This window comes from Canis aureus, chromosome 29, assembly GCF_053574225.1.
Source record: "Canis aureus isolate CA01 chromosome 29, VMU_Caureus_v.1.0, whole genome shotgun sequence".
NCBI lineage: Eukaryota > Metazoa > Chordata > Mammalia > Carnivora > Canidae > Canis > Canis aureus.
The window spans coordinates 26414284-26442104 of NC_135639.1; the positions used below are offsets into that span (position 1 = coordinate 26414284).

The window sequence follows — 27821 nt, forward strand, 5'->3', positions numbered from 1 at the left end:
ATCTCCCAGTTTCATATCCCTTATCTCCAACAGGGCAGCTGCACCAGGCAAGAGGGGGTAAAAAGCTCTTTATTTGAAGCTCCAGGGTGGGGCAGGGCATCCGCCTCTATCCAGAGGCTCCCACGGTCCAGTTTCCCTACAGTTCATAGTCAGGCCCCGCCACACAGTCCAGCTGTGCCCCATTCGCAGGCAAGTCAGACCTGCAGGTTGACAAAGGGTGCAAAGCCTGCCATGTCCTGCAGCAGCACCAGGGCCTGATGCAGCGGCGGCTCCACGTCGATGTCCACGCCGCGCTTCCGCAAGCGGCTCAGGCTGGGCTCGGCCACATGGTGGCAGTGCCGCACCCGCAGCGAGCGCAGGGCCGGGCAGTACTCGGCCAACGTCCTGGGGGAGGAGCCGGGTGAGGCTAGGGGCCCGGAGCCGCCTCGCCCGCGGTGGGGGAGCCAGCCAAGCCCCTGTCTCCCTCAAACTCAGCATACTTTTTCCCTCCATAAACGAGGGAGGGGGCCAAATGGAGTCATACATTCAATGTCTCCCGTGAAACCGAGACTTCCTCCTGCCTCTTAAAGGGGAGAACTGATCCTCAACTCCGCCCAGGATTTCAAGGTTTTCCCCTTGTTGAAGAAAAGCCAGAAATCTGACTGTGAAATCTGCCAATGTGTAAATACTGGTTCAAAAGTGTTTTTTTGTTTTGTTTTGTTTTGTTTTTTGTTTTACTATGGGCTCTATGGACTAGGCAATCTTAGAGGCCTTTCCTGGTCTGAATGGGGGTGCCGTGGTAGCAGAGAAATCCAGACACCACGGTTTTGCCTTTCGACAGCTACAGCCCGCCCCTAACCCAGAAGTTAAGTAAGTGATTGTTTTCTTCCCAACCCACCGATCCCATGCCATGCCCAGGCACCTGACGCCGTCGCTCCCGACGCGGAGGCAGCCGGTTAGGTCGAGGTGCTCGAGTTCCGGGCAGTTCCGAGCCAACTCCTGGACGGCGGCGTCCCCCACATTGGCGTTGACTGCCAGCGAGAGGCTGCGGAGGCCCGCGCCGCGCCTCTGCGCCAGGTATACGATGGCCTCATCCTTGAGCTGACGGCAGGCGGTGAGGTCCAGCTCCTCAAGCGCCGGACAGCGGTCGGCGAGGCCGCGCAGCGCCAGGCCATCTACCCAGTCACAGTGCGCGAGCGAAAGGCGCTGCAGGCGGGGGCAGCCCTCCGCCAGCGCCCCCAGCGCGCGGCGGCTCAGTTGCCCGCAGCCGGCCAGCGCCACGCTCCGCAGCTGTGGATTCCGCGTCAGCACCGGCACCAGATCCTCGTCCGACAGCCATTCGTGACACGGCGCCAGCGCCAGCTCCTGCAGCCCCTCAGCGTCCCGCAGCAGCCAGGCCAATGCGGCCCGCGGGATCTGCGGTCCCACCTGCGGGCAGGGAGGCACCTCGACTCTCAGCTGGTCCCGGGGGCGGGACGGGTGCCGCCTCTCCGCACCTGAAGAGTTCTTCCCCGGGGGCAACCCGCCCTCGGGGCTTGCCATCTGCTCTCCCAGGAGAGATCCCAAGTGCCTACAGAGTTGATACCCGGTACTGCCCTTTGAGAGTACTTCCCGCAGGGGGGCTCGCTTCCCGGGCATTCCTGTAGGCCCGGGAGGACGGGTAAGGGTAGACAGCTGGGCTGGGGGCTGGGCTGGAGGCGGGGCGGGGGCGGTACCCCGACGAGGCGGGGCTCTGGCCCCCGGCTCACCTGAGCGGCGTCGAAGCGGCGCAGCCCCGCCAGGTGCAGCTGCACTAGCGCCCGGAAGGCCCGGCTGACGCGCTGCAGCCGGAGCAGCTGGCGCAGCGGCACCCGGCTCAGGATGTGCGGGAGCAGCACGTCTTCCCAAGGCAGGTCCAGGAGCCTGCGGGTAAAGGGGCGGTGGCGGTGGCGTCCCGGGCCGCTGTCACCTGCGAGTCCGCCTCGGTTATGTTTCTGCGCCCGGGCTCCTAAGAACGGCCCCCAGACACGGCCCAATTCAGCTCCCCTCCCCTAGGTCCTTCTTCCCTTTCTCGGCCCCTCCGGTGCTCGGTACCTGACGGCTCCCGGCTCTTGCTCCCCTCCGGACGGCTCCATCGGTGGCTCCATCGGCTGCCTATTGCGCGTGCGCAGTAAGGTCTTCTCGCTTTGGCCGTGGAGCGGCCTCAGCGAATCCGCCTCCTTGGGCTGCAGAGACAGACCGATTCAATCGAGTGCGGTCTCACTGAGGATCCTATCTGAAAGCGTTCCGGATGGATCTCGAAACAGAGAGCGGAACAGACCGATGGCGTAACATCAGATCTCGCTTTCTCGGCTACAGGGCTTGAGAACTGAAGCTGAAGAACGCGATGGTGCAGAAGAGACTGGCTGTTTTTTCGTCTTGGGCCAGTGGCCGCCTCTGAGTGAAGTGGTGATGGGAGGAGCAGGCAAAGCCAAACGCAGAAGGGGCGGAGCCAAGACTCCAAGGTTCTGGGCCTACCCTCTGCCCCTCTGATCGCGCTTAGCGACTTTGAAAAATGGGGAGAAACTATCCAGGCTTTTACTCTCTGGCACGTAGTAGGTGCCCAATAATTGTTGAATGAATCGAATGGGCGAAGCTAGAAGTATTCTTCCTTCATCAAGCAAACTTGCCCAAACCTCTCATTCCTGGTTAGTTGTGACGTACAGAGCTGTCCAGCCCCGTCCACTCCCAGAAGATTTGGAATGGGTTTGCACCTCGAGGGGAGAGACAGAAGGAGCTAAGAAGGACTGTCTCTCCAGCTGGGTCCTTATCTTCTCCCCAGGAGGTCTAGAGTCCTGAGAAGAATGAGTGCTCAACCCAGCCCACCAGGACTACCACTTCTCGGTTGACCTGGGGATTTAGTTGTGGGATTTGGGGCTGGGCCCGCTCTGGGGGCAGTGATGTCCCACAACTCTAAGCTCAGACTCTGGGCGGCCCTCTCACCGCGTCCGCAGTTCCTGGTTCCGGGGTCCGCTCTGGGGAACCCCCGGAGCAGTGCTTTCCCCATCATCCATTGGTGTGGAGGGTGTGAAGGACGCTGAGGGTTACTACTGTCGCCGAGAGCTGCCCCCTAGCAGGGCTGCGCTCTCCCTTCGTGCAGCCGCTTCTTCATCTCCCTCTGCATCACGAAAACTGCTTCCCATCCATTATTTCATCAGGGCTTCGGGCACTTCTGCAAGGTGAGCAGCTCTGTGCTGTTGCTCCATTTTAAAGATGGAACCGAGGCCCTGGAGAGGACGCGTCTTGTCCAGGGTCAAGCGAGTCGCGATAGAAAACTCAGGCATCCTAGTTTTCCCAGAATCCCTTCCACCCTCCCCCACCCCCAATGCAGCAAGAAGGGAGAAGCCAGAAGCAGGGAAGGACCAAAGAGAGTTAATTTGGGTGAGGGACTTGCTTCCTCTTCCTTAGCCTGCTTGGGGAGGGGGTAGGTGGGAGAACCGACCTCCGCTAAGATAGAGCCTTGTAGGCGCGCACCACCTCGCGACGCGCGCCTCCTCCTCCTCCTCGCTTTGTTCGCGCCTCTGCGCCTGCGCAGTGCGACAAATCTGGCGCTGTCCCCTTCAGCACCACGCGGAGCCCGCGCCGCCCCTCCCCGCGGTGAGCCCCGCGCGCCCCCGCCGCGCACGTCCTCGCGCCCCCTGACTGCCCGAACGGACCCCTTCTTCCGAGGTCACCACCTGCATGCCCTGGCGTACCCAAGGAGAGCAGTTGCCATAGTAACTCTGGCAGTGCTTTCCTAAAATAGCTGGGCCCCTTCTACCTTGGCCAAGGGCACAAGGGTTGCCTGCTCCCCACTTCCTCCACTCCTGGCGTCATCCCGTCTAACATTTTACCCTCAGATAGGCAGGACACCTAACTCAGACAGCAAGGAAGTTCTTTCTGACGTCTGACTAACATCCCTCCTGCTGCATCCTGGGCGAGTGGTCAGGGTTGGGTCTCCTGGATCCTAAACGCAGAACCTCTTAGGGTTTGGCCTCTCCCCATATCTCTCTCCCATAAGTTGATGGTCTCCTGGATTTAGGGGGCGGGTCCGGTCTACACCCATACGGTGTGCTTGGCGCGGACGCGTGCTCGTGGGGGCGGGAGCGCGTGTGGCATGTAACAGGTCATGTGGCAACCTCCTAGGGACACGCGTGGGGTCTGGAGCGGGACACGCGAGTGCAGCTGGGTCCGGCGTGTGGCTCGGGGGGCGGTGGAGGCAAGGGACGACTGGGGTGGGGCACGTGAGGGTCTTGGGAACAGAACCGGGGGTTCCATACATCCTCCGCCTCGTCAGGGGCGGGTCTCAGGTTGGCGGGAGAGCCCAGCAGGGACCTAGCGTCGGGAAGGGGGGCCAGCCTCCCGGGCTCAGGGCCGGAAAAGGGCGGGGGGGTGGGTGGGGGGGATTAGCTCTGCCTGAGCCGCGCGTAGGGGGGAGGGGGAGGGACTGAGAGGCAGGCGGGCCTGGAGCAAGCGGGAGCAAGCGGGAGCCGCGCTGCCTTCACTGCTGAGCTGGGCCCAGCCTCTTCCCCGCCTCTCCTCGGCCCCAGCTCCAGGCGAGCAGCGGTGAGTACTGAGGCAGCTCCTGTCGGAGCTGCAGTGGGGATGCCCTGGGCCCCCATTGAGCTTCAGAAACCTGCCCGGCAGGGTTGCTGCTCCTGACCTCTGCCCCTACCCTGCATTGCCACCAGGGGCCCCTTTACCCCTTTAAGGGCTGGACAAGATCTGTCATTCTTTTAAGAGGGAAGGAGAGACAGGGTCTGGTGCAGCCTTCACACCCAGAGACAGGTGACTGGTGGGGGTTGGGGGAGAGGGTGTGTGTGTTCCTGCTTAAGTATGTGTGTGAGGTACATCTGTATTTTTGTGTGTGACTAGTAGGTCTCTGTGTCTGAATACGCCTGTGTCTGTGTGCATTGGAGAATGAGGGCCTGTGTGTATATTTGGGTGTCTCTTTGTGTGTTCTTGTTTGATGACAGTATGTGTATAAAATAAGCATGTGCCTTTCCATTACACACATATTTGTTATGACTGTGAGAGTGTATGAGGGTGTGTCTTTGGGCAATGTGTATGTGTGTGTATGTGTGTGTGTGCCTGGGTCCATGTGTGCTGGAGGTGTTGCCTAGGAATATGTTCAACTGTGTACTGATATTATTTGTGTGTGTGTGTGTGTGTGTGTGTATGAGTGTGTGTACCTGTATAGAGAACAAGAATGTCCCTTTCCCATTCAGCATGTATACATTAGGAGTAGAGGCCTCAGTTCTCCCCTTCACCATGTGCCTCTCAGCCCCTCATGATCCCTCTATAACATCCCCCTCCATCGTCCTGCCTTTCCTTCTAGGAAGCCTGAGTTCTCTCTCACTGAGTAAGGGGCCTCCTTAAGAGAGACTCTGGGGTGGGGGGCATGGCTGTATGATGGTTAAGACTGACTGATACTCCTGATCCAGAGGGTGGGCTACCAGTCTTCCCCCTCCTCCACCAGAAGTACCTCCAAAATGCCACAGGGACTCTGAACTCACTCAACTTCTGAAATAGCTTCCTTTTTCCTCCCAAGGTGATGCTCACGGCCCCCAGACAGAAGGAAGAGAGCCTGGGCCCATTAGGGATACAATTCTTTTCTCCTCAGGCCTTCAGGGAAGTAGCCCAAGTAGGAGGCCTGATCACTTCTAGCTAGGGGTGGGGTTAATGATGCCACATTCCTAGGATGGGCTAAGCCTCTGGCGCTTAGATGGCCCATCCAGCTTTCCCCTCTCTGTCTCTGCTCTCCTGCCCATCCACCTCCCCTGCAGCTCACCCTCTGCTCCCCTTCCTCTCTTGCAGGCCTGTCCGAAGAGCATGCTGCCCCCTCACTCCCCGCCTGGCCTCGCCATCCCTGCCCCCCCAGCCTGACCCCAGGCCCCAGCATGGCCCAGGGTGCCATGCGCTTCTGCTCGGAGGGCGACTGTGCCATCTCCCCACCACGATGCCCACGCCGCTGGCTCCCCGAAGGCCCAGTGCCACAAAGTCCCCCAGCCAGCATGTATGGCAGCACAGGCTCCCTGCTACGGCGGGTGGCAGGTCCTGGTCCCCGAGGCCGGGAACTGGGACGTGTGACAGCACCCTGTACACCCCTGCGTGGCCCCCCCTCACCCCGTGTTGCTCCCTCACCCTGGGCACCCTCTTCACCTACTGGGCAGCCCCCACCGGGGGCACAGAGCTCTGTGGTCATATTCCGCTTTGTGGAGAAGGCCAGTGTGAGGCCACTAAATGGGCTACCTGCTCCTGGAGGCTTGAGTCGGAGCTGGGACCTGGGTGGGGTCTCTCCTCCCAGGCCCACCCCAGCCCTGGGGCCTGGCTCCAACCGGAAGTTACGACTAGAGGCATCCACATCAGACCCACTCCCAGCTGGTGGAGGCTCAGCTCTGCCTGACAGACAGGGCCTTATACATGGGCCACCAGCCCAACCTCAGGTTGGGGCAGATGGCCTTTACTCCTCTCTCCCCAATGGGCTGGGGGGACCCTCTGAGCACCTGGCCAAGCTATTCCCAGGACCTGCTGACAGTGGACTCCTGAACCAGGTAAGTGACCTCTCTTGGGCCCCCTGGAACCCCAGAGTCCCAGCAAAGGGGCAAGGCTTGGCCCCTTGGCAGTTTTGGGCCTGTCTGCTGTTCATGCCAAATTCTTCTACCTTTCCTAAATCTGTCTCTTTCTTGCCCTCCGTGTTTGTCCCTGCACCTTGGTACCTCTATATCTGTCCCTGTGTGGTTTTCTTTCTGTGTTTCGGTCCTGTGTTCTTGTGTCTTTGTATGTATGGTTTTATCTCTGGGTGCTTGTGTCTATCTCTCCCTCCCTGGCTTAGGGGGACACCTGGTCCTCCCCCCGGGAAGTCTCCTCTCATGCCCAGAGAATTGCTCGAGCCAAATGGGAATTCTTCTATGGCTCCCTGGACCCCCCAAGCTCAGGTAAGATCCTGGACTGAGGCAAGGGGAACAGGGCAGGGCCTTCTCCACAGCAGCTGAGGCACGGTAGGGAGGCTTCCTTTAAATCTCCCCCCAATCCTTTCCTGGGCTCATAAGTTGACTAATGCCTCTCCAGGCCTCAAATTTCCCATCTGTGTTAGGATGGAGGGTCAGGGGGATCATGGCTGGGTTGAGCACCTGGAGGAAGCTAGATTGTGGAGAGAGGGGATGGCAGGATATCAAGGGTCATTCTATAAAGGACAAAAGAAGCTGGTCTCCCTCAGGCCCCTTGAAGTTATTTGACAATAATTTGACTTGAAACGAGCTTCACTGGCACCAAGAACAAGCTGAGTTTGTAGCAGGAAGAATGGTGGCTAGACAGTGAAAGAACTTCCTGCCAATAAGAGGCAGCAGGAAAGAGCTCCTTCCTAGAACAGAATCCAGACAGGGAGCTGAGCAGGATAACCTCCTGACCAGGATGCCTATGCACACTGCAGGTGCTAAGCCCCCAGAGCAGGCCCCCCCATCTCCACCTGGGGTGGGCTCAGGGCAGGGCTCTGGGGTGGCTGTGGGGCGAGCAGCCAAGTACTCCGAGACGGACCTGGACACGGTGCCCCTGAGGTGCTACCGCGAGACCGACATCGATGAGGTGCTGGCTGAGCGAGAGGAGGCTGACTCGGCCATCGAGAGTCAGCCCAGCTCTGAAGGCCCACCTGGCACTGCCCGCCCACCTGCCCCACGTCCCAGTCCACGCCTTGGCCCTTATCCCAGCCTGGGCAGTGACAATGAGGACGAGGACGAGGACGAGGCAGGTGGGGAAGACGATGTGGACGACGAGGTGTTTGAGGCCTCAGAGGGGGCCCGGTGAGTGGGGGAGTGGGACAGGAACGTGGCCTGCTCCTTGGAGTTGGCCCAAAGGCAGAGCTGGGGTCAGAGGGACAGGAGGGGAAGATGAGGGTGGGCCTGGGAGGGTCAGGACCAAGCTAGTGGTGTAACAGGGCGATGCAGCTGGAGATTCAGGACAGAGGCCCCAGGCCTAGCAGAATGCTGGGGATGTGGGTGGGGGGCTGTCAGAAAGAGCCCATGGGGTAGGGAGTAGCCAGGACAGAGCAGGAAAGGGGTTCCAGTGAAGAACAGGAGGCAGAGTGAGGGGTCAGAATCAAGCCTGGGGGCATGGGAGCATCAACCCGGATCCTGGATCCTGGATCCTGGCAGGAGAATGGGGAGTGTGGGGGCTTTCCTCTCCGTCTCACACCCCACTGCAGCTTGGAGCCTCATCTTCTTCTCCTAAGATGTTGCCAGAAATAGAAATGGGATGGCAGGAGGGGAGAGGATCAGGGAGGAGGAGAAAGGGAGATTAGCAGGAAGGAAGAGAGGAAATGATTGGGTGCTAGGGATGGGTAAGGCTGGGGTGCCTCAGGGGGACTGAATAGCTTGGTCAGCCTGTAGTGGGGACTCCCTACCTAGGTGGCTTTTTTAGAAGACTAGTGGCCTGTGAGAAGGAGGTGATAATCCCCTTCACAGAGTCATATGAGAATTCAGTAAAATGTTAACCAAGAACTGTCCTTTGGCCCCTGATCCGAGACTCTTCTGCCCCTGCAGGCCAGGCACCCGGATGCCCCACCCTGGGCCTCTGAAGTCGCCTGTGCCCTTTCTACCTGGGACCAGCCCCTCAGCTGACGGGCCTGACTCTTTCAGTTGTGTGTTTGAAGCCATCTTGGAGTCACACCGAGCCAAGGGCACCTCCTACACCAGCCTCGCCTCGCTGGAGGCCCTGGCCTCACCTGGCCCAACCCAGAGCCCCTTCTTCACCTTTGAGCTGCCTCCCCAACCCCCTGCCCCCCGGCCTGACCCGCCTGCTCCTGCCCCACTTGCACCTCTTGAGCCAGATTCTGGTACCAGCTCTGCTGCTGATGGGCCTTGGACACAGAGAAGGGAAGAAGAGGAGGCAGAGACTGGAGCCAAGCAGGCCCCAGGGAGGGAGCCCCCTAGTCCCTGCCACTCAGAGGACAGCTTTGGGCTGGGGGCGGCACCCCTGGGCAGGTGAGTGATTCCTTTGGTTCCTCAGAACTGAGGTCCCCGGGGCCCCAGGTACAGCTGCTCCAAGGGAAAGAGCCTCGGTGCAAAGATGTAGTTTATATTCCTGACCCCTGAAAGAATGGCTAGGGGATGCGGATGTCAGTTTTTCCATGTGGAGGGCTACTACTGGCGGTGATGGGGGGCCCCTCACAGCCTCCTCCCTTGGTCTCACATCCAGTGACTAGTAAAACCATGATTCTAGATTGAAGAGTTCCCAGAGAATGCCCTCTTTTCTTCTCAGGAAGGCCCTTCCTTCCCCAGGCAGAGCCTCTCATCTGGTTAGAAGTCTTGTGACCTTTCCCCACCCCACCTGGAGGCTTCTTTCAAAGGTGCAGCCACCAGCCTCTCCCATTGCCTCCCTCCCCTGTCACCTCCCCTTTTTCAGGCAGGAGCCTCTCACCCTTCTCCAGGAAGTCCTGTCACCAGTCTAACCTTTCTGCTCTCCCTCTGCCAGCTACCCTCTCAGTCATGAAGCCATGGCAACAGGAGGGGGTGGCCGGGGAGACAGTTGCCTAGCAACCAGGAGTTTCCGGCCTCTGTCTCTGGGGTGACAGGTGGCTTTGCGAGTAGAGCAGCTGGGCGGGAAGGGAAGGGGAGGAGGAGACAGGGGATGAATGGGGTGCATGCTGACCCCCAGTTCCCTCTACCCCAGAGCCTGCTTCTTTGTGGGTGGAAGAGAAGGACCAAGGAGGAGGCTCCTCTCCCTAAAAGGCCAGAAGGGGAAAGACATAGGAGTGGGATGGTGTCCCTGCTGCCCTCAAATCATTGTTTGACCCTACACTGTTCCTCTCTGGCAGCCTATCTATAGCCCACCTTTGCCCATATTCTCAGAGATAGAGGACTATGTTCTCAGTAGGGCCAGCATGGACACGGGAAACCTGTGCCTAATAGCGAACTCCATAGGGAGCTTTGGAGAAGCAGTCAAAATTCCCACAGCAGAATGAGGGATGTGGGTTAAATTTGATGTAGGACTACCACAGAGAGATAGTAAGTATGGAATCAGCTGATAGGACCTGTACAGTGTCCTCTGGAGAAAAGAAAAAGACTTTCCCCATGCCCCAGTCTCGCCCTCTCTGCCTTCCGGGTTTGGAGGCCCAGGAAGGATCCAAATGGCCCCAGAGGGACTGCCTCACCTCTGAGCTGGTGTTCTACCCTGGCAGCGAACCACCGCTGAGCCAGCTGGTGTCCGACTCAGACTCAGAGCTGGACAGCACAGAGCGGCTGGCCCTGGGAAGCACAGACACCTTGTCCAACGGGCAGAAAGCAGACCTGGAGGCTGCACAGCGCCTAGCTAAGAGGCTCTACCGACTAGACGGCTTCAGGAAGGCTGATGTGGCGCGGCACCTGGGCAAGAAGTAAAGCCGCTGGTTGGGACTTCGAAGGGAGGGGTGGGGGGAGAATGCATCCCGGACGGTCACACCTCCACATCCCCTCTAGCTAACTGCCCCCATCTGGCTCCTTGACCCTTTCTCCTGAGACTCCACCTATCTGTCTGTCCTGCCCACAGCAATGACTTCAGCAAACTTGTGGCTGGCGAGTACCTCAAGTTCTTTGTCTTCACTGGCATGACTCTGGACCAAGCTCTCAGGTGGGTGGTGAGCCTTTGGAGGGTGGCCCCCACTCTCTGGACCTGGTGTGCCTCCTCCGAGCCCCTGTGCCTCTCCTAAGCTGCCCTGATGTCATCCTTCCCAGGTTGGCTGGGCATGGCCAGAAGTTGGGGCTGCCTGGTTAGGGGACCTCGTGTAGGGGTGATGTGCTCCCTCTTCCCTTATCCCCAGGGTGTTTCTGAAGGAGCTGGCCTTAATGGGTGAGACCCAGGAACGGGAGCGCGTGCTGGCCCACTTCTCCCAGAGATACTTCCAGTGCAATCCCGGAGCCCTGTCCTCAGAGGGTGAGGAAGCCAGGGGGCAGGGGTGGTCACTGAGGCAGATGGGCACATGTGTGTGCATAGGAGCAGGAGTGTGTGTGGAGGAGTGAATGCATGCACAAGCTTGCAGGCCTGTGAGCATGCATGTGTGCAGTGCTGACATGGCTGCATGAGTGTAGAACTGTGGGTGTGGGCAGGCTTTGCTGGGGTCTATGGTGTGTTGTGAAGAGCAGGTGTGTTTGCATGCCATTGTTCACATACAATGTGATTTGGCTGCACTGGTCAGCATAACTGGCTTGTGTGTAGTGCATACTCACAGAGGCATGCAGGTGTTGGGGATGAGGTCCCTTTTAGGGATCTGCTGGAAAAGAGATCTTTGGCATGAGGAGGTAGGGTTCACTATGGGGATGTGAAAAAGTATGACTATGTACAAAAGTGTGACTATGGGCCAAAAGGGACAGGAGATGAACTGGAAGGCTCTGGAGGATAGCTGTGGGAACGAGTCCCTGGGAGGTGGCCCTGGGAGATGGCCGAGGCTGAATGTCAACTCTCCCCTAGACGGTGCGCACACGCTGACCTGCGCTCTCATGCTACTCAACACCGATCTCCACGGCCATGTGAGTGGGGGTGGGGGGGTGCTGGCGGGAGGGAACCCAGAAAACAGACTTCGTCCAGAGACTTCAAGGCCTGGGGCCCAAGGCCCCCCTCACAGGCCTCTGTGCCCTCACTTAGAACATTGGGAAGCGCATGACCTGTGGAGACTTCATCGGAAACCTGGAGGGCCTCAATGAAGGCGGAGACTTCCCCAGGGAGCTGCTCAAGGTGGGGGGGGGGGGTGAGGGGAGGAGGGGTAGGGTAGAGGTTGCTGGAGTGGAGGGATGGGGGCCTGTCGGCAGCGTGGAGGTGGAGGAGGTGAGGGGCTTGGATGCCCCCCAGCTCTAGCGCTGGATCCTCTAGTGACTCAGCTCGGGTACCTCCCCCTCCCCCAACCCCCACACGCCGGCTCCCCCGGAACATGCGCACTGGCGTGCAGTTGGGGCCGCGCGCAGTGGGGGAGGGGAGGCGGCTCTCAAAAACCAGCGATCAGGCGGCCTTGAACCCTGCATTGGCCTTCTTCAGTGCCTCTCCTCCAGTATTCACTGAGGGTGGGAGGGGCCCCAGCGTAGGGCGGGGACACACAGGTGCACTGCTTCCCTCCTCCTGCTCCGCCCTTACCCCAGGACAGATGGCCACAAAGGCCCTTCTGGTACCAATGCCCAGGAGGGACCCAGAGGTAGAGGGGTCCAAATGGGACAAAAGCTCTTCCAAGGTCTCAAAGCCAGTTACATTCAACCTGGGACTAGACACTGCTCTTCTGACTCCCTTGTTGCCCAGCCCTGCTCTCAGACGCCAACACTTGAGGGGTTTAGCTACACAGGGAGCTACACTGGGACTGGTGTGCGTGGGAGGAGAGGGTGTCCCTGTCCTGTAGGTTCACTCTTTTATCTGATCCGTTGGTTTTATGCAAGGAAGCTTGGACTCACTTGAAACCTCTAGGGTTGGCAAAGGGGTCTCTGGGCCGTCACATACGTGTGACTGCACAGGAGTGTCTTTGGGTGCGACTGTGAGCTTCGGATGTGTTAGGCTTCCGAGTTGGGGAATATATCAGAGTGGGAGGTGTCCATTGTGAGTTTGGGGTGTCAAAGAGTTGAGGTATATGTTTGAGTTGAGTTGCATATATATGCTTTACCGAGTTGGTAAATCAGGGGCTTCGGCTTGGGGTATGTTTGTGCTTTAAGGGGTTACGATATAGTGTGTCTGAGTTGGGGTGTACGTTGGGTGTTTCTGTGTATTAGGGTGTATATCTAAAAATTGGCTGAATTATGCCATGCATCCATGAATAGGGGTTGCATGAGTTAAAGACTAAATTCTGAGGTGTGCATCAGAATTTGTAGTGTCTGCGAGTCGGGGTGAGTGGATTGGTGATCTCGTTAGTTGGGGTTTATGTAAACTGGGGTGTGCGTACGTGAGTTGGGGCATACAGCCTCGGGCGTTCGAGCTATCTTCGGCTGGGTGAGTTATGAGGCTGGTGCGATTCCACGCTGCCTCCGTCCTTTGCCACCCCTCCCGCGTGTCCTGTCCTGCCTCGGGGGTGGGGGCAAGCGGCCAAGGGGACGCGTTCCGACCTCCTCTGCCGCTGGTGCCCCAGCCCGGACCGGCCGGGAGGGAGCTGCAGACCCTTCAGGGTCCGCCCACCTTGGCAGCCGCGGGCCGAGGGGCTCCCGGCGCCCCGCCCCCGCCGCCGCCCGGCCGGCCCCCGAGGCCCCGCCCCCGTGGCCGCGCGCCGCGGGCCCCCGCGCGGTCGGGCGCCTCCATTTTGCGCCGTCCCCGCCCCCAGCCCTCGCCCTCCCTCCCCGTCGGCGGCCCCCTCCCGCTCGCGCCCAGCCGCAGAGCCGACAGCGCCGCCGCCGCCGCCGCCGCGCGCTCCGTGCGTCGGTGGGAGCCGGGCCGGGCTCGGGCCGGGCCGGGCCGCTCGCGCCGGCTGTCGAGGGAGCCGTCCGCGGGCCGTCCGGGCCGTCCGGGCCGAGGGCGGGCGGGGGCATGGCCGGGGGCCGCGGCGCGCCGGCCGGGCCAGCATGATCGGCGTCAACAGCATCCACAGCAGCGCCGGGCGGCTGCGCTCGCGCTCGCTGTGCTCCGTGCGCTACGGGCGCACCCACCGCGGCGCCGAGACCCTGTGCTACGGCTGGCCGCAGCGCTCGCGCAGTCTCAAGCCGGTGCTCTACACCGACCTGGTGGTCAGCCGCCTGCAGAGCCGCAAGAAGAAGAAGGCGGTGAGGGCGTTGGGGCCGCGGCCCACGCCAGGCTGGGGGGCGGCCGAGGGGGTGGTGGAGGGCGGCGGGGCTGCGGGGGCGTCTGAGGGAGGCACCGGCCGGACCGAGCGGGGAAGCCCGGCAGGGACAGAGGCCGTGGGAGCCAGGAGTGGGCATGGACTGGAGGGGGAAGGGCACAGACCGTCGCATTAGGTGGGCATCTCCAAGCAAAGGGCCTTTGGGTCTTCCAGCTGGGAGCGTGACGGGGCTCACCGATAGGGCTCAGGACTTTGGAAAGAAGACGTGGTTGTGGGCCAAAGAGGGTCCTCCGAGGGGGCGGGGGATGAACTGGAAGGCCGCAGACGGGGTGGATCTGGGTGGCCACTTCAACCTCCTGGCCAGAGTTGGAGAGTGAGGGTGTGCTGGGAGGGCTGTGTGTGCATAAGGCTGGGACGTGCTGTGTAGGGGGTGGAGGCTGTGAGATGTACCCACCCCTGGATAGGGTGTGCATGTGTGGGATGCTGGGCTAACCTTGTGGCTGAGTGTGACAGTGGGCAGTGAGAGAGGCAGTGACTGTGGTATGTTGGTGGTGGGGTGGGGGGCTGTGTCCCATCGCGGAGAAGGCACCGACGTCACCACTGCACCCAGCTCACGCAGGCAGCATCACACGCCACACGCTTAGCCCAACACGCACATGCTGGGGACACACCCACTCACAGACAGGCTGGTGTAATCGCCCCCACAGTGGGAGGTGCAGCTGTGGACTCACACTGCAGGCCACTCCCAAGAAGGGTCCCCTCTGCAACTCCTGGAGCCCATGCTCTACTCTGACTACCCTGCTGCCCCCACAGGTCCCCCATGACAGATGTACAGAGGGGCAGTGACTGCTTCAGGAGGTCACAGAGAGCTTGGGGTGGGCAGGATTTGGAAGCTAAGACTTCTGCCTTTTAGACTGGTGTTCACTCCACAATCCTGGCATTAGACTTGCTGTGGCTGTCTGGGCTGGGTTAAGTGCTCAGTTTGCCCAGGGGTTAGGAGCCATGAGAGTATGTTCTTTGTTAGCCAGAGAGGGAGGTGACAGAGTGAATACCTGTTGCCAGGCCTCAGTTTCCCCATATGTTGTGTGGGGTTTATCCTATGGAAACAGGGCCAACACACACGATTGGGGAAAGGAGAGCTTCGTGGGATGCTCTTTTCTATTCCTTCCAGGGCTGTGCTTCTCCCTCCCAGGATCTGGGTTGGATGACCCCTCAAAATAACAGCAAAGATAATAGAAGCTGCCATTTATTGTGCATCGATCATATGCCTGGGTGCCCTATGCTGATTGCCTGCCCTACGTTACACACCGTTACTACGTTTGTTCTCCCCATGGATACTTGCCCAAAGTTCTGCAGCAGAAGTGACACAGTATTGTGTCTTCTGTGTCCCAGTTCTGTTTCAGAGCCTGTGTTCTTGCTCATTACACCCCCTGCTGCCCCACACTCCCCATTGTTTCCTCTCCTGAGTTGGGAGGGAGGGCTCTGAGCTCTGGCATTGGGGTACATGGTTTGCCTCCCCCAGGAATGACCCATACCTGCCTGATTTGTTCCTCCCCACCAGGCCTTGTACAGCTCCATCAAGAATGAAAAGCTGCAGTGGGCCATGTGAGTCCTGGGGCTGTGTGGTGAGGGAGCTGGGGTGTGGGGAAGGGGCTGCCCCGAGAGGCTGAGAGTGCTCAGGCGGCCCCTGTGAGTCCAGGCTGGGTTGTGGGGCAGGGTAGGCGGGTGAGGCCATGAGAAGCACTGAGGCTGCCTCACTTCCTTCTTTGGAGATGGCTGCCTGGGCTTGGGGTTCTGTGTCTCTTCTCTAGCTGGGTTGTTATGACAAGCTAGGTTGGGGTGGGTGGCCACTGTCAGCAGGCCTGGGAGAGGAGTGCTGAAACTATAAAGGGAAGGTCCCCTGGCAACTCAAGTGGGAAAGCAGAAGTCTCTGGAAGTAGAGCCCTGACCAATAGCACGAGAGGCCCCTCTCGGGTCCTAGGGAATCCAGAGTATCACAGAACAAGGGACAACGTTGTCTACTCTTGGCAGTCTCAGTGGAAACAGACTCAGAGTTGAATCTTAGAGGAGTCCCAATTAAGGGAGGAGGTCCAGTTTCAGCCTTGGGGCCCCCTGTCTGAGGGGCAAAGCCTCATCTAAACAGTCACTACGATCACTCATATTTGCTGGTATCTGCTGGTAGTCCAGGCACGAGTCACTTGGGTTGGGGGCTCCCAATCTGCAGGAGACAAGACCTCAGAGGAGGCAGAGCTCCGGACTGGCGTGCACACTGGGACTTGGGGCAGGCCTTGAAGGAAGGGAAGCATTTGGTGAGAGGGGAGTTAATATCTGGGAGGCAAATAACTATGTGGTGGCTGAAATGAATGTGGGGTGAGGAGACCAAGAGGAGGCAGGCCTGCCTGGCTGGAGGGTGGAAGGAGAAAGAGACAGTGTTGGCAGGGCATAGACTCTACGTGGGAGGTGATAGGGAGCCACTGCAGGTTTTTGATCAACAAAGTGACAGGATAGAACCTGACTCTTTAGATGATAACAGAGCCTGCTGACCAAGAGCTACTCAGTGATCACTAGGAAGCTACTTCTGCCACCATTTAGCCAACAAACTATGAGCAAAGGGTGTTGCTGGGTGTGGTTGAGACCGCTGAGTCAGATGTGCATCTGCCCTTGTGGAGTAGGGTGGGGGGTTGGTGTGTGTGTGCAGAAACAGAGAGGATGGGGACGAAGGGACAGTCATGGCCCTACCGTGCCAAGCTCTAACATGTGAGGAGATGTGCTACCTAGAGGAATCTCACCTGAGCAGGGGGCACAGCTACCCCCAGGGAGATGTGGTGTGAGGTGGGAGATAAGGCTCCAGCAGCCTCGGGTTGAGGGGAGCCACACCCTGTGAGGGGCAGACAAGGGGGTGCTTTCCTGGGTGGGCAGAGGCTAGGGCTGAGGGGGGGGTCATGGCTGCAAGGCCAGCCCCCTCTGAGGTGATCACACCTGCAGAGACGAGGAGGAGCTGAGACGCTCTCTGTCTGAGTTGGCCGACCCCAACCCCAAGGTCATCAAGAGGGTCAGCGGGGGCAGTGGCAGCGGCTCCAGCCCTTTCCTGGACCTGACTCCTGAGCCTGGGGCTGCAGTCTACAAGCATGGGGCACTGGTGCGAAAGGTGCACGCAGACCCTGACTGCAGGAAGAGTACGTGGCTGGGTGGGGAGGGTCTGGGGGATGGAGGGGAGGGGGCCTGTCTCAGGCCCCCTGACCTGTCTTCCTTCCCCCCAGCACCTCGGGGCAAGCGGGGCTGGAAGAGCTTCCACGGGATCCTCAAGGGCATGATCCTCTACCTACAGAAGGTGCGGGGCCAGCCCAAGGGGTTGGGGTTGAGCTGGCTCAGGGGAGTGTGGGTGGGCTGGGCTAGGCGGGGCAGGGACCATGGCCAGGACAAGATGGGCACCCTTGTAGGAGGAGTATCAGCCCGGGAAGGCCCTATCAGAGGCGGAGCTAAAGAATGCCATCAGCATCCACCACGCACTGGCCACGCGTGCCAGCGACTACAGCAAGAGGCCCCATGTCTTCTACCTGCGCACAGCTGACTGGCGGGTCTTCCTCTTCCAGGCCCCGTGAGTGCCCTCCTCCTGCCATCTGGACCGCTTTGCCCCTCTCCCACTGTGCTCCCCTCCCTTGTCCCTGGATTGCCTCATTTCTTCCCAGGCCACACCCTGAGCCAGGCCAGGCATCCCTGGACAGGAATCCTGGGCCCAGGCCCTAAGCGGCAGTGTGGTCTCCCCAGGAGCCTGGAGCAGATGCAGTCCTGGATTACTCGCATCAATGTGGTGGCTGCCATGTTCTCTGCACCCCCCTTCCCAGCTGCTGTTAGCTCCCAGAGGAAGTTCAGCCGCCCTCTGTTGCCCAGTGCTGCCACCCGCCTCTCCCAGGTACCCCCAGCTCCATCCACTTGGTGCCAGTGGGATGGAGTGGGGCAGGCCCAGCCCGACTGCGGTGTGGGATTATGTAGATGTCCACCACACGGGGACATTGGCCTGGGGCGGGGGTGAATGAACGCTGAATCATTTCCACTCCAGTTATGAAGGTGTTAAACTAGACGCGGTGTTTGCCTGTCCAAAGGATGGGGCACCTTTTTAAAAAACTTTGCACAAAGGCACTACATGTACTAGAGTGACCCTGACTGCACTCCCCCTGGCCTCTAGGAGGAGCAGGTGCGGACCCACGAGGCCAAGCTGAAGGCCATGGCAAGCGAGTTGCGAGAGCACCGGGCTGCGCAACTGGGCCGGAAGGCCCGGGGCAAGGAGGCTGACGAGCAGCGGCAGAAGGAGGCCTACCTGGAGTTCGAGGTGAACCTCCCGCCCTATGGCTCCTTTCTCCATCAGGGAGGTTCAGGCTAGTGGTTAAGGGCACAGGCTCTAGGAGGATGGGACCAGCTGGGTGACCTTGGAAAGACTGCTTACCCCTCTGTGCCTGTTTCCTTTTCTATGGGCCAGGGATGACATTCCATACCCACTAGGGTAATGAAGTGAGATGAGGTCTGTCAGGTGCTGAAGTGCTCACTTTTCCCAACTAGTCCAGGCTCCAGAAGTATTACCTGTTATAACATGCAGCCTCAAGAGAGCCCAGAGAGGATAACCAACTTACCAGGGGATCACGTCACAGTCCCAGGAGGCTTTGGGGGTCTCAGAGGTGGGCGAGAACCTGCCATCTCCTAGCCTTTTTTGGCACCCCTCCTTGGTCCGGATGGGGGTGAGATGGGCAGAGGGTGGAGAGCAGGCTCACAGCCACTGCCCCTCTACCTCAGAAATCCCGCTATGGCACATATGCAGCGCTGCTTCGGGTCAAGCTGAAGGCAGGCAGTGAAGAGCTGGATGCAGTAGAGGCAGCACTGGCCCAGGCCGGGAGCACGGAGGATGGACTCCCCCCACCTCACTCCAGTCCCTCCCTACAGGCCAACCCCTCCAGCCAGCCCCGGGCTCAGTGTCCTGGCTCAGAGCCTCGCACAGGGGCAAGCAGTGGGCGGTGGAAGCTCTGAGTTGAGGGTAGGAGCGTGGGGGGTTGGCACCTGCTGGGCACCTGCATGACATAGCCCTGCCTGAGCCCGGGCCGGCCTCGGGTCACCCATGAGGGCCCCTTGGCCCAGAGCCCGACCGCGCCGGACGCGGTGTCCGGGGCAGGGCAGGGCTAGGCCATGGGCCTCGGGAGCCTAGGTTAGGGGCCCCTCTGAGACCCCCATTTTGTGATAATGTTTTGCACTTTTTCGTACGAGGGGCGGGAGGCTGGGGGGGGAGGGGCCAGGGCCCTTTGGACTTTTGATGCTTTTTTTGGGGGGGAGGCCTGACGTTTCTGCTTTCTGCTGAGACCACCCCCACCCAACACCAGCAATCCCCCTCCGTCCTGGGGCCTGGCTCAGATAGAGGCCAGGAGTTGGGGCTAAGCTGGTTTTCCCTCCTTCCTCCCTGAGACTCACCCTCTCTCTTTCCAGAGGTGAAGGAAGGGTATCCATGCCTAGGCCCCCTACACAGTCGGGGGACAGCACGGCCTTGCTTTCCCTCCTTCAGTGGGTCCTGCCCTTTGTACAGCCTCCACTCCCATTAAAACTGCTCTGGACTTGCTGGCTGTGCCTCCTTCTCCTCTCTCCAGTACCTGGCTTGGGGCCAGGTTAGGCAGATGGTTCCAGGGACAAGAGTCACATCAGGGGTTGCCATAAGTTAGGAAGGGTGCTGTATCCCCTCCCTTTCCCATGAGAATCCTTTATTTGCCCCAACTGAGGGGTGGGCATGGGGTGTTAAATAAGAACTGGAATAGGCAGGGGTGCTGTACAGAGGGGCCCAGGGAGGGGGCTGGTTGGTGGGCAGCAGTTCAGTGCACCTGAGGCTGGGGGTGCCCATGGCAGAGCCCTCCTGGTGGCTCAGGGGGTGAGCCCAGCTTCTCTGCCTCCTGTTCCACCGACTGGCTCCCGTATGCACTGTCCTCCTTCACCTCTGCTAGGAGAGTGGGCACAGGGAGGGCGAAGGGAACAGTCAAGGTCTTAGGCCTCCCACCCTCAAGGCCCGGATCTGCCTTCCCGGTAGGACCCCTTTACCTGTGCTGGGCAGCTTGTCTCGGGCCTCAGGGCCCCTCAGCAGCCTCACTCCTTCCTCCAGGCCCATGTCAGACAGGGCGCACAGCAGGCCTGCCAAGTCCCCACCAGCCAGCTGGAGAGAAGGAAGACGAGTGAGATCAGAGTGGGGTCGGGAGCCCTGGGGCCAAGGGAGCACCTGAGAGCTGAGACAGGAAAGAAGCCAGGCATGGAGCAGGGGCGGGCACCAGCTGACCTTGTAACTGCGCAGGAGGCTGCCGCTGGGTGAGGCAGTCTTCCGGTATGTGTCCACCAGACTGCGCAGCCCCAGCCGTTCTGCTAGCTCTGCCCAGCTGCCCTGGGCTCCTGGCCCATCTAGCAGATGCTCTAGATTCTGTAGGACTGCATCCTCAAGTGGCAGATCTGGCCCTGACAGGGACACACACACAGATGTGTCTGTTAGCCCCAGAGATGGACACAGGCAGGCACCTTTCTCTCATGGGACTCTCACAGTCCTGGGGCAGCGGGTGGCAACAGGGAGGGAGCAAGGGAGCCCTCCTTCAGAGGCTCTAAAGAAGAGACCTCTGTGAGCAGGGATTGGGGCCTGGCAGTGGGTGAAGAGATCTCACCTGCAGGGCTGGGTGGGGTCAGGGGAGGTGCCATGGTGTCCTGAGCAGCATTTAGCAGCAAGGTCTTCACCTGGGGAGACAGCCTCAGTTTGATGACCTCCCATCTCAGTCCTCAAGCCCAGGTGCAGCTTCTCGGGGCCCCATCCATAAGCCCAGGTACCCCATTCCCTGGTGCTTCTAGCTCCCACTAGCCTCACCTTGGTGCTACGAGTGAGGTCAAGAGGTGTATGGCCCCGGGAGCTGCCTCGGGCGTCCCTCTCAGGTCCCTCAGAATCTGAGTCACTACCAGAGGTAGGGGGCGAAGGCAGTGGGCACAGGGGCTCCTCATTCTCTGCATGGATATCAGCACCTGGGGAGGGAGGTAGTCGTGAGAAGGTACAATGGGAGCCCACATTAAGAACTGCAAAGTGGGGGTTGGGAGGCACCCCTCTTCCTCCCCCCAACCTTGGGGCATCCCATTCATATGCCCCAAGGATGAGGCTCACCAGCCTTTAGAAGGAGGCGGGTGAGAGTGGGGGATCCCAGTCCCGCTGCCAGGTGTAGGGGTGTGTTTCCCGCAAAGGTGCGGGCATTCACGTTGGCACGGAGCTGTGGGGTGCAAGGGAGTGGTTGATCACAGCACCTACTGACTGGCTGGCCGCCCCTACCCATGCATCTTCACCATCCTTGTTTCTACAACCCTCAGCCCCACCCCCTCAGCAGTCCTCGGTCCCACCTTGGTGACCAGATGTGTGACCAATCCCAGCTCCTCCATCTCTGTGGCTAGATGCAGAGCTGTTCGGCCCCCCTGCCGCTCTGCAGCCTCTACTTCAGCCCCGCTGTCCACCAACAGATCCAGGCACTCGGGACTTCGGGCACGGACTGCCAGGTGTACTGGATACAGGCCTAGGACAGAGATACTCAGCCTATAGCAGCCATCCCCAACATGGCCCCTGACCAGCTGGCCTCAACGCCTCATGTTCACACCAGGCACTTGCCAGGTGCCCTCCCTGGGCTCCACCTTTGCCCCCAGTCTGCAGGGGGTGAAAAACTCACCCTCGAAGTCCGGCATGTGCAACAGTTGGGGCATGGTGGGAACCCCACTGCGCAACAGGGCACGCAGCAGGTCGGGGGCACTGGTGCCGGCCCGGAGAGCTAGATGCACTGCGGAGTCTCCGTGCCGATCCAGCAGTGCCGGGTCTGCGCCCACCTGCAGCAGGAAGCTCACCACGCTCGTCTGCCCGGTGATCACCGCCAGGTGCAGTGGTGTCTGGGGACGCAGGCAGAATGAGCCAGGTCCGCCCCTGACCTAGGCCCACCTGCCTTCCCACTCCTGCCCCCTCACCAATTGGTGCCCCTCACCTGGTGCAGGTGATTGGTGAGGTTGACAACACCCAGGTGCCGGGCATGGTAGATGACGTGGGCTATTTGCTCGATGACACTGGTCTGCCCATGGATGATGGCCAGGTGCAGCGGCCTGAGGGGTGGGGAGCAAGAATGTAGCCAAGCAAGCCAGGCCACTCAGAGCATCCACTGCCCTCAAAACGCCCACCGCTTCCACGATCTCTGTCCCTGGGGCTTGTGGAACCCAGACGTCTCCGGAGGCATCGCTGCACCTGAACTGAATCCTCCCGAACGCCCAGTGCAGTATATAAGTACTATCATTGTGCTCTTTTAACAGCCTACAAAACTGAAGCGGGGAGCGATCAAGTACCTTGAGCACAACTAGTACGTAGTGAAGCCGGACTTGGAACCGGGTCTCTCCGACTCCACAGCCCTGGCTCAGGCTCCTTCCCCGCCCCGCACCCCACGACCTTCCATCGCGCTCCAAGTCCGGCCTGGCCGAGGGAGCCCGGGTGTCCCTTCCTCCCGCTCGCCCACCTACGTGTCTCCGTTCTCGTCCTGAGCCGTCAGCAGGTGGCGCTGTCCCGCCAGCAGCGCGCGCGCGTCCGCCGTGACGCCGTAGTCGAGCAGGGCCCGGGCGCTGCGCTGCGCCAGGCCGAACAGGCGCGCGTTGTACTCCCGGGCTGGGGGCGACAGGGGCGTGGGCGCGGGCTCGGTCCCCACCCGCAGCGCCCCGACCGCCCGGATTCAAGAGGCTGTACCTCGCTGCAGCAGCTCCGGGGCCTGCGGTTCGCGCTGGGGGGTGAGGGGGGACGCGCTCGGCTCTGCGGCTTCCTCCCCGGCATCCACGCCAGGCGCCCCGGCGGCCATCTGCGCCCCGCCCCCGCCTCCGGGGTAGCAGCCCAAAGGGGCCGAGCCGGTCGGGTAGGGGCTGTAGGCCAAGGAGGGGAAAAAGCCGAGGCTGCCACCTGCGGATACAGGCCGGGCTGTGGGTAGGAGGCACCAGCCAGGGCTCTCCCTGATTTCTTCCCCCACAACCTCTCTCCCCCTTACTCCTCCCTCCTCCATCCCCCTTCCCGCCACCAGCAGCCCCTCACCTCCTCCTCCAGCTCCTCCATAACCCCCAGCCGAGCCCCCAGAGCCTCCACCCATGTGGGAGCCACCCCCGAAGTGCTGGGAGAAGGTGGGCAAGGCTTTCCTCCGTTTCCGCTGCACCTCCTCCTTGTCTGCGGCCAGAGGGAAACGAGATGTCAAAACCCCAATTCATGCACCACGCCTCAAGAGCTCTGTCCTGAGTTTGGTCATGGCCCTCCCTCAAAAGCCCTCAGGCTGTCTCCTAGGACCACCTCTTCCTGGGACCTTCCCCACTCCTGACTTGACTCATGGGTCCCCTGATCTAGCTTTGGGACACTCCAGCCCAGGCTACTCCCCCACCCCCACCCCCGCACCCCTCCCTTCCACCCCCTTCAGCCCAGCTCCACCTTCCACCAGAGGGTAATAGGTGAACTGTTTGGAGTCGGAGACATCCCCCCCACGCTTGCGTTTCAGTTGCAGGAACACGGTTACAGGACGCTCAATCTTCATCTTGTGATAGGGAGGTGTCCGGAACACAATGGCATACTGGACGGTGGGGGGCGGAGGAAGACAGAAGGTGTTATTGAGGCCTTGGCCCAGTTCAGCCTCCAGCCCTGGCCCTGGCCCTGGGGTACCTGTTTATGAACATCTGTGGGAGAGAAATCCCCAAAGGCCTGCCATCCATTCTCATCATCTTCGTAGAACCGAACCTCAATGTCATCTATAGGGAAGAGCGAAGCATGGCCATGGCTCCTAATAGAATCTGCAGGGCCTTTTGTCCTAGAGCTGCCCTGGCTCCCCATCTTGATACCCAGCATCCCAGGCTCCCAGCCTCACCTTTCTGCACCTTGTCACAAAGCAGATAAACCTCATCTCCACCCCGCACAGACCCAGCTGTCTTGTCCATTCGAGAAATCTTCAGGTTCGAGGCCCCAGGAGACTCTGTGGGGTGGGATAGCAATTACTTGAGGCAAAATAATAGCCATGGCCCCATTTATGGAATCAGGTGCTTTGTATTATTATTTGAACAACCCCAAGATGTACAAGAACTACTAGTATCTTCATTTCCCCAAGATGGAAGCCATACTAGGGAAATGACTTGCTCAAGATCACTTGGCTCATATGTGGCGGGTCAAGTTCAAACCCAGGCCTGTCTGACTCCACAGCTTGAGGCTGCCCCCCATGCTCCCTCTGGCACCTAGACCTGGCACCCCAGATGATCAGGATACTCACTGCTGTCATGGATGGGCTGAGAAATAACTGGCTTCAGGGGCAGGGAGAAGGAGCCATCGCTGGCTCGAAGGAAGGCAGAAAAGCGCAGCCTCACGATGCTCAGGTCCATTACCTTCTTCAGCTCCTTGGCCTCTTGCTCCAGCTCCCGCCGCTCAGCCTCTGGGTAGTGGACATACATGTGACCCCTGCACTCCTCCTCCTCCTCTACTCCTTCCATGATCACCTCCCATGACCCCTCCTCCCCCCCATACCAGTAAGGCCCTGGGGCCTGGAGCGGAGTCGCTGCCTCTGAAGTTTTTGTATCATAATCTCCATCATGTTCTTCTTGGTCACATGCAGGACGCCCAGGTTGTTAAATCTGGGTGGGGGAGGGGGCGGAGGAGTCAGAAGCTTTGTAGGCAGTTCTTTCCTCCTGAGGCACCCTCTCTACTGCCAGGCCTCAGCTCAGCCCTCATTCCTCCAGGAAGCCTTCCTGGTTTTCACTTGGGGCCTGGGGTTCTGAGGTCAACCTGTCTCTCTCCTTGGTCAGATGCTAAACTCACAGAGGCAGGCTGGGGCCTAGGACTGGGAGGCAATGAGGGGGCACCTACTGGGCAGTCATGTCCTTGGGCCCCACAGACACGGCGCAGACCCCCAGCTCCGAGCATTGCTTGCCCACCAGGCTGTGGGCATGAGCGCGAGGTGGGTCACTGTGCGTTACCAGGTCCACCTCAATCTTGGCTGGTCCCTCGTAGTTACAGATCTGGGAGGGGTGAGGGTTGTCAGTAATGCTCCTGAACACACTGTTAGCCCACCCTCCATCCAGCACCATCCTGACTCACCTTGACTGTGGGATAAGTCTTCCGACCCTTCTCACTGGAAGCCCCTGGCAATCCTCCATGGGAGGGGCCTTCACAGCCATATCGAAATCGGAAGCCTCGCTGAACGTCCCAGGGCAGATTGACAATGTGAACAGGAGGGACCCCTCTTTTCCCCCCAAGCCAGTCACACTCCCAGCCATCAGTGACCACAATTGGCAGTGTCTCTCCTGAACCACAACACCTCCATTGTGATCAGTAGCAGTCAGCCGTTTCAACCCGAAGTGGCCTCCGTGATCAGTGACCCTCCCCATGGCCACCCAACTACAACTACCCCACTGGTCCCTACAGCCGAAGTCCTCCCACACCATCCCTTCCATTCACTCACCTGCTTAGGCTGTTCGACTATCACCAAGTAGGGTCCATCAGCTGGGGACAAAGGGGCCTTGCTGAGCCAGGATTTCAGGGCCATCCCCCAGTCAGAGGGCACATGCTCCTCCCTCCCCCCTCTCTAGGACAAGGGGAGCTAAGGAACTCACTAACCTGTCTCTGGGGCTGGCTCCTTGGGCTCTGCAATGCACGGGTCGAATTTGAAATCATCATATTCAATCATGCCATCCAGACCCTGGTTTGGAAACAGATTAGGGTGGCAACTGAATCTGAGACACCGGAGAGCCTTCCACTTCCCAGCCCTGGGTAGCCACTCCCTTTCCTCCCCAGACCCATAAAAAGCTCCTCTTGGAAAAAGTTTGCAGACAGGCAGGCAGACTGACAAGCAGGTTGAGATAATCAGAGGGCATTACAGGTGTAGGGGGGCAGAGGGGACTCCGACAGACAGGCAGACAGACAGACAGACATGGGGGGCAGCCGGCCGGTTTTAGGGCCAGGAGGCGTGACTCACTGGGTCGTAGCAACTTTCCATGTCTCTGGGCTAGGCCCGGCTCTGTCTGGTGGCTCCGGCCAGGTTCTGTTTCCCAGAGTGTTTCAGGCGCCCGCCTTAGGTGGGGGCGGGGGGGAGTGACGGGGGGGGGGGGAGGGAGAGACAGATCAGGACACGAGGGGGGGGCGAGTGGGACCCAGATTTGGGGGAGGGTCTGATCTCTTCCAGCCACCCGTCCGGGTGTGGCGGGCGAGATCCGGCAGAGCGCGAGATCCGGAGCTGGGCTGGGCAGGGCCGGGGAAGCGGCAGGAAAGTTAGAACAGCTTAGGAAAGTCCCGAAAATACCAGGGGGAGGCGGGGCCGGAGGGGGCGGGCCTGGAAATGACGCCACTGGCCCCGCCCCCGCGGCGGGAGGGGCGCGAGGTCGGCGGCGGCCTCCGAGCTTGCAGCGGCTCTGAGGGCAGAGGGGCAGCCAGACCCAGGGAGGCGCCCCTGGTGATTGGGCCCCCTTCCTCGTCCCAGGGCAGGTGCGGGGGACTGGAGGGCCTTTCAAAGGTGGGGGACGCTCTTAGGTCGGGGCGAGGCCCGCCTCCCGCCCCCTCCCCCTCCCCTGTCCTGGAGCAACCTTGGGATTTTCTACCCTGAGGGAGGCCACGGCTGATTCACCCGGGGGCTTTTGGGGGGACATTCCTGCTGTAGGAAGGCCTCCTTTCCGAAGGCCTGTAGGCGGGGGCTCTTCCCAGCGGGGGCCCCCGGGGTTCTGCCCCGAGAACGGACTCTGGGGCCGTGGGGCGGGGGGAGGAACAGGGTCTCCTTCTTGGGACGGGCCCTTCTGTTGCCTCTCCCCGAAACATCTCAGCAGTCATTGGGTTCCCACACCGCACCTGCTCCGGGTGCCCACGCCCCGTGCCCCAGGCCCATAGCCGTGTGTGTGTATCACAGGCATAGTGTGCGTCGTCCCATGTGCTTGCGTGGTGTCAGTATGCATGTACCAGTGAGCAAGGCTGTGTGCAGGTGAGCGTCTGTGAACTTCTCAGTGTGGACGCGTCTGAGCGTGTTTTGATATGTAAGGGCACAGGTGAACATAGGAGTTCGTGCGTGAAGGATATGGGTCCAGGCACCTGTGCACGGGTGAGCATGTTTGCGTGTGCGCGAGTCTGAATGCATGGACAGTGCTGTGCACTCGTTCGCTTACGCGTAGGTGCACGTATGGGTCCGCGTGTTTTGTTTTGTTTTTTTGTACAAGGATGTCGATGAGTATCCGTACGTCTTGTTCGTGTGCGTCCTGTGTGTGCTTGCAGATACCGCTCTCCAGCCCTGAGCCTCGGTTAGTTAAGGGCCCTCCTTCCGCCCTTCCCCGTGTCCCGGCCACTCACCGCGGCGGCGGCTCCGGTTCCGGCTTCTCTCCGGCCCGACCCACCTCGGACGGGTCGCGACACTTCTCCACAGCCACCCAGGCTCCAGCCGGGAAAGCCCCTTTTCCACCCCCGGGAGGGGGGAATTCCCGTGACGTTTCCGTGCGTCACGCCCCGTGCCCTTTTTCATTGGCTGAAAGTTTAACTCCGGACTCGTGCAGCCAATCCGGAGCGACTCACGCACGCCCCTAGAGGGGAGATACTAGCTCAGGCGGAGGAGTCGGGAGGTGGGATGACGGGCCGCTACTGCTAGGGCTCTGGCAGGGGGACCTGTCGCAGGCTGGATTCGCTGACCGGGCGCCATCTCCCGGCCAAGGGCCCCGGCTCCGGTCTCTTTACCCGCCCCGCCAGCCCCCAGACAGCTGGCAGTCCCTGCTGCTACTCGGCTCATGCTGCGCCTAACTCTTGCCCACTTCTGAAGCCGGGGAACCCCAGAGGGAAGCTGGGGGGCCCCAGGCCTCGGGTCCCCAGCCCGGAGCGGGGGGCCCCCGCTGCCGGGAAGAGTTGGGGGAAGAGGAAGGAAGTTGATCTCGCAGTTGGTCCCGGGGCGCCATCTGGCGGCCTCTGGTGGAGGCGCACGGAGACTCGGTAATCCTCTCGTGTTGTCTCAACTCCGTCTCCCTTCGAAGAGAGCATCTGAACCTGAAACTTATTGTATAAATGGCAAGGTCACAGAGGGAGACTTCTAGATCTGAGCTCCGGATCTCTGCGCCAGGAAGGTAAATGAGGTGTTCATCT

General features: G+C 60.3%; 3 protein-coding genes across 12 annotated transcripts; 1 reads left to right on the forward strand and 2 right to left on the reverse strand.

Moving 5' to 3' along the window:
* Positions 1 to 53: 53 nt before the first annotated feature.
* On the reverse strand, positions 54 to 9491 carry FBXL15 (F-box and leucine rich repeat protein 15). Of its 3 annotated transcripts, none has more exons than XM_077877864.1 (5): positions 9391 to 9491; positions 2053 to 2183; positions 1728 to 1881; positions 902 to 1407; positions 54 to 384 (listed from the first exon to the last, which is right to left on the reverse strand). In XM_077877864.1, the coding sequence occupies exons 2-5, from the start codon at positions 2103 to 2105 to the stop codon at positions 195 to 197; spliced, it is 903 nt and encodes a 300-aa protein (XP_077733990.1). In that variant the 5' UTR covers positions 2106 to 2183; positions 9391 to 9491; the 3' UTR covers positions 54 to 194. The 3 variants fall into 3 exon arrangements, with proteins under 3 accessions (XP_077733990.1, XP_077733988.1, XP_077733989.1); XM_077877862.1 differs by having other exon boundaries at positions 2053 to 3224; positions 9391 to 9459; XM_077877863.1 differs by lacking the exon at positions 9391 to 9491 and adding an exon at positions 2279 to 3518.
* Positions 1267 to 23643, forward strand: PSD (pleckstrin and Sec7 domain containing). 6 transcript variants are annotated; one of them, XM_077877850.1, is made up of 18 exons: positions 1298 to 1567; positions 2014 to 3176; positions 5794 to 6530; positions 6812 to 6914; positions 7409 to 7775; positions 8514 to 8954; positions 10151 to 10345; positions 10498 to 10578; positions 10769 to 10881; positions 11416 to 11474; positions 11590 to 11679; positions 15249 to 15292; positions 16673 to 16863; positions 16948 to 17018; positions 17128 to 17285; positions 17456 to 17600; positions 17874 to 18017; positions 22022 to 23643. In XM_077877850.1, exons 3-18 carry the CDS (start codon positions 5877 to 5879, stop codon positions 22067 to 22069), a joined length of 2904 nt encoding a protein of 967 aa, XP_077733976.1. In that variant the 5' UTR covers positions 1298 to 1567; positions 2014 to 3176; positions 5794 to 5876; the 3' UTR covers positions 22070 to 23643. The 6 variants fall into 6 exon arrangements, with proteins under 6 accessions (XP_077733977.1, XP_077733976.1, XP_077733972.1 ...); XM_077877846.1 differs by lacking the exon at positions 22022 to 23643 and adding an exon at positions 18476 to 19286 and having other exon boundaries at positions 1315 to 1567; XM_077877848.1 differs by lacking the exon at positions 22022 to 23643 and adding an exon at positions 18476 to 19286 and having other exon boundaries at positions 1315 to 1567; positions 2317 to 3176.
* Positions 19373 to 27362, reverse strand: NFKB2 (nuclear factor kappa B subunit 2). Of its 3 annotated transcripts, none has more exons than XM_077877853.1 (23): positions 27045 to 27362; positions 25690 to 25755; positions 25332 to 25413; positions 25177 to 25217; positions 24813 to 24911; positions 24582 to 24733; positions 24243 to 24349; positions 23992 to 24150; positions 23596 to 23700; positions 23394 to 23479; positions 23166 to 23304; positions 22782 to 22910; positions 22446 to 22652; positions 22226 to 22367; positions 21703 to 21817; positions 21397 to 21610; positions 21077 to 21246; positions 20847 to 20949; positions 20559 to 20710; positions 20362 to 20431; positions 19989 to 20161; positions 19757 to 19868; positions 19373 to 19658 (listed from the first exon to the last, which is right to left on the reverse strand). In XM_077877853.1, the coding sequence occupies exons 2-23, from the start codon at positions 25708 to 25710 to the stop codon at positions 19534 to 19536; spliced, it is 2703 nt and encodes a 900-aa protein (XP_077733979.1). In that variant the 5' UTR covers positions 25711 to 25755; positions 27045 to 27362; the 3' UTR covers positions 19373 to 19533. The 3 variants fall into 3 exon arrangements, with proteins under 3 accessions (XP_077733979.1, XP_077733978.1, XP_077733980.1); XM_077877852.1 differs by having other exon boundaries at positions 25690 to 25784; positions 27045 to 27358; XM_077877854.1 differs by having other exon boundaries at positions 19373 to 19655; positions 25690 to 25784; positions 27045 to 27237.
* Between the last annotated feature and the right edge of the window lie 459 nt (positions 27363 to 27821).

What these genes read in the sequence shown, in the direction of transcription:
- FBXL15 (XM_077877864.1), bottom strand. Translation starts at nt 2,105, where the DNA reads ATGGAGCCACCGATGGAGCCGTCCGGAGGGGAGCAAGAGCCGGGAGCC. An exon ending in GCCGCTTCGACGCCGCTCAG is followed by an intron (nt 1,408 to 1,727) that starts GTGAGCCGGGGG and finishes CCCTGCCCGCAG; the next exon opens with GTGGGACCGCAGATCCCGCG. An exon ending in GTCGGGAGCGACGGCGTCAG is followed by an intron (nt 385 to 901) that starts GTGCCTGGGCAT and finishes CTCCTCCCCCAG; the next exon opens with GACGTTGGCCGAGTACTGCC.
- PSD (XM_077877846.1), top strand. Translation starts at nt 5,877, where the DNA reads ATGGCCCAGGGTGCCATGCGCTTCTGCTCGGAGGGCGACTGTGCCATC. An exon ending in TGATCCTCTACCTACAGAAG is followed by an intron (nt 17,019 to 17,127) that starts GTGCGGGGCCAG and finishes GCACCCTTGTAG; the next exon opens with GAGGAGTATCAGCCCGGGAA. An exon ending in CTGCCACCCGCCTCTCCCAG is followed by an intron (nt 17,601 to 17,873) that starts GTACCCCCAGCT and finishes CCTGGCCTCTAG; the next exon opens with GAGGAGCAGGTGCGGACCCA.
- NFKB2 (XM_077877853.1), bottom strand. Translation starts at nt 25,710, where the DNA reads ATGGAAAGTTGCTACGACCCA. An exon ending in TGGAAAGTTGCTACGACCCA is followed by an intron (nt 25,414 to 25,689) that starts GTGAGTCACGCC and finishes TTTCCAAACCAG; the next exon opens with GGTCTGGATGGCATGATTGA. An exon ending in GCCTCCTGCGCAGTTACAAG is followed by an intron (nt 19,869 to 19,988) that starts GTCAGCTGGTGC and finishes CCTTCTCTCCAG; the next exon opens with CTGGCTGGTGGGGACTTGGC.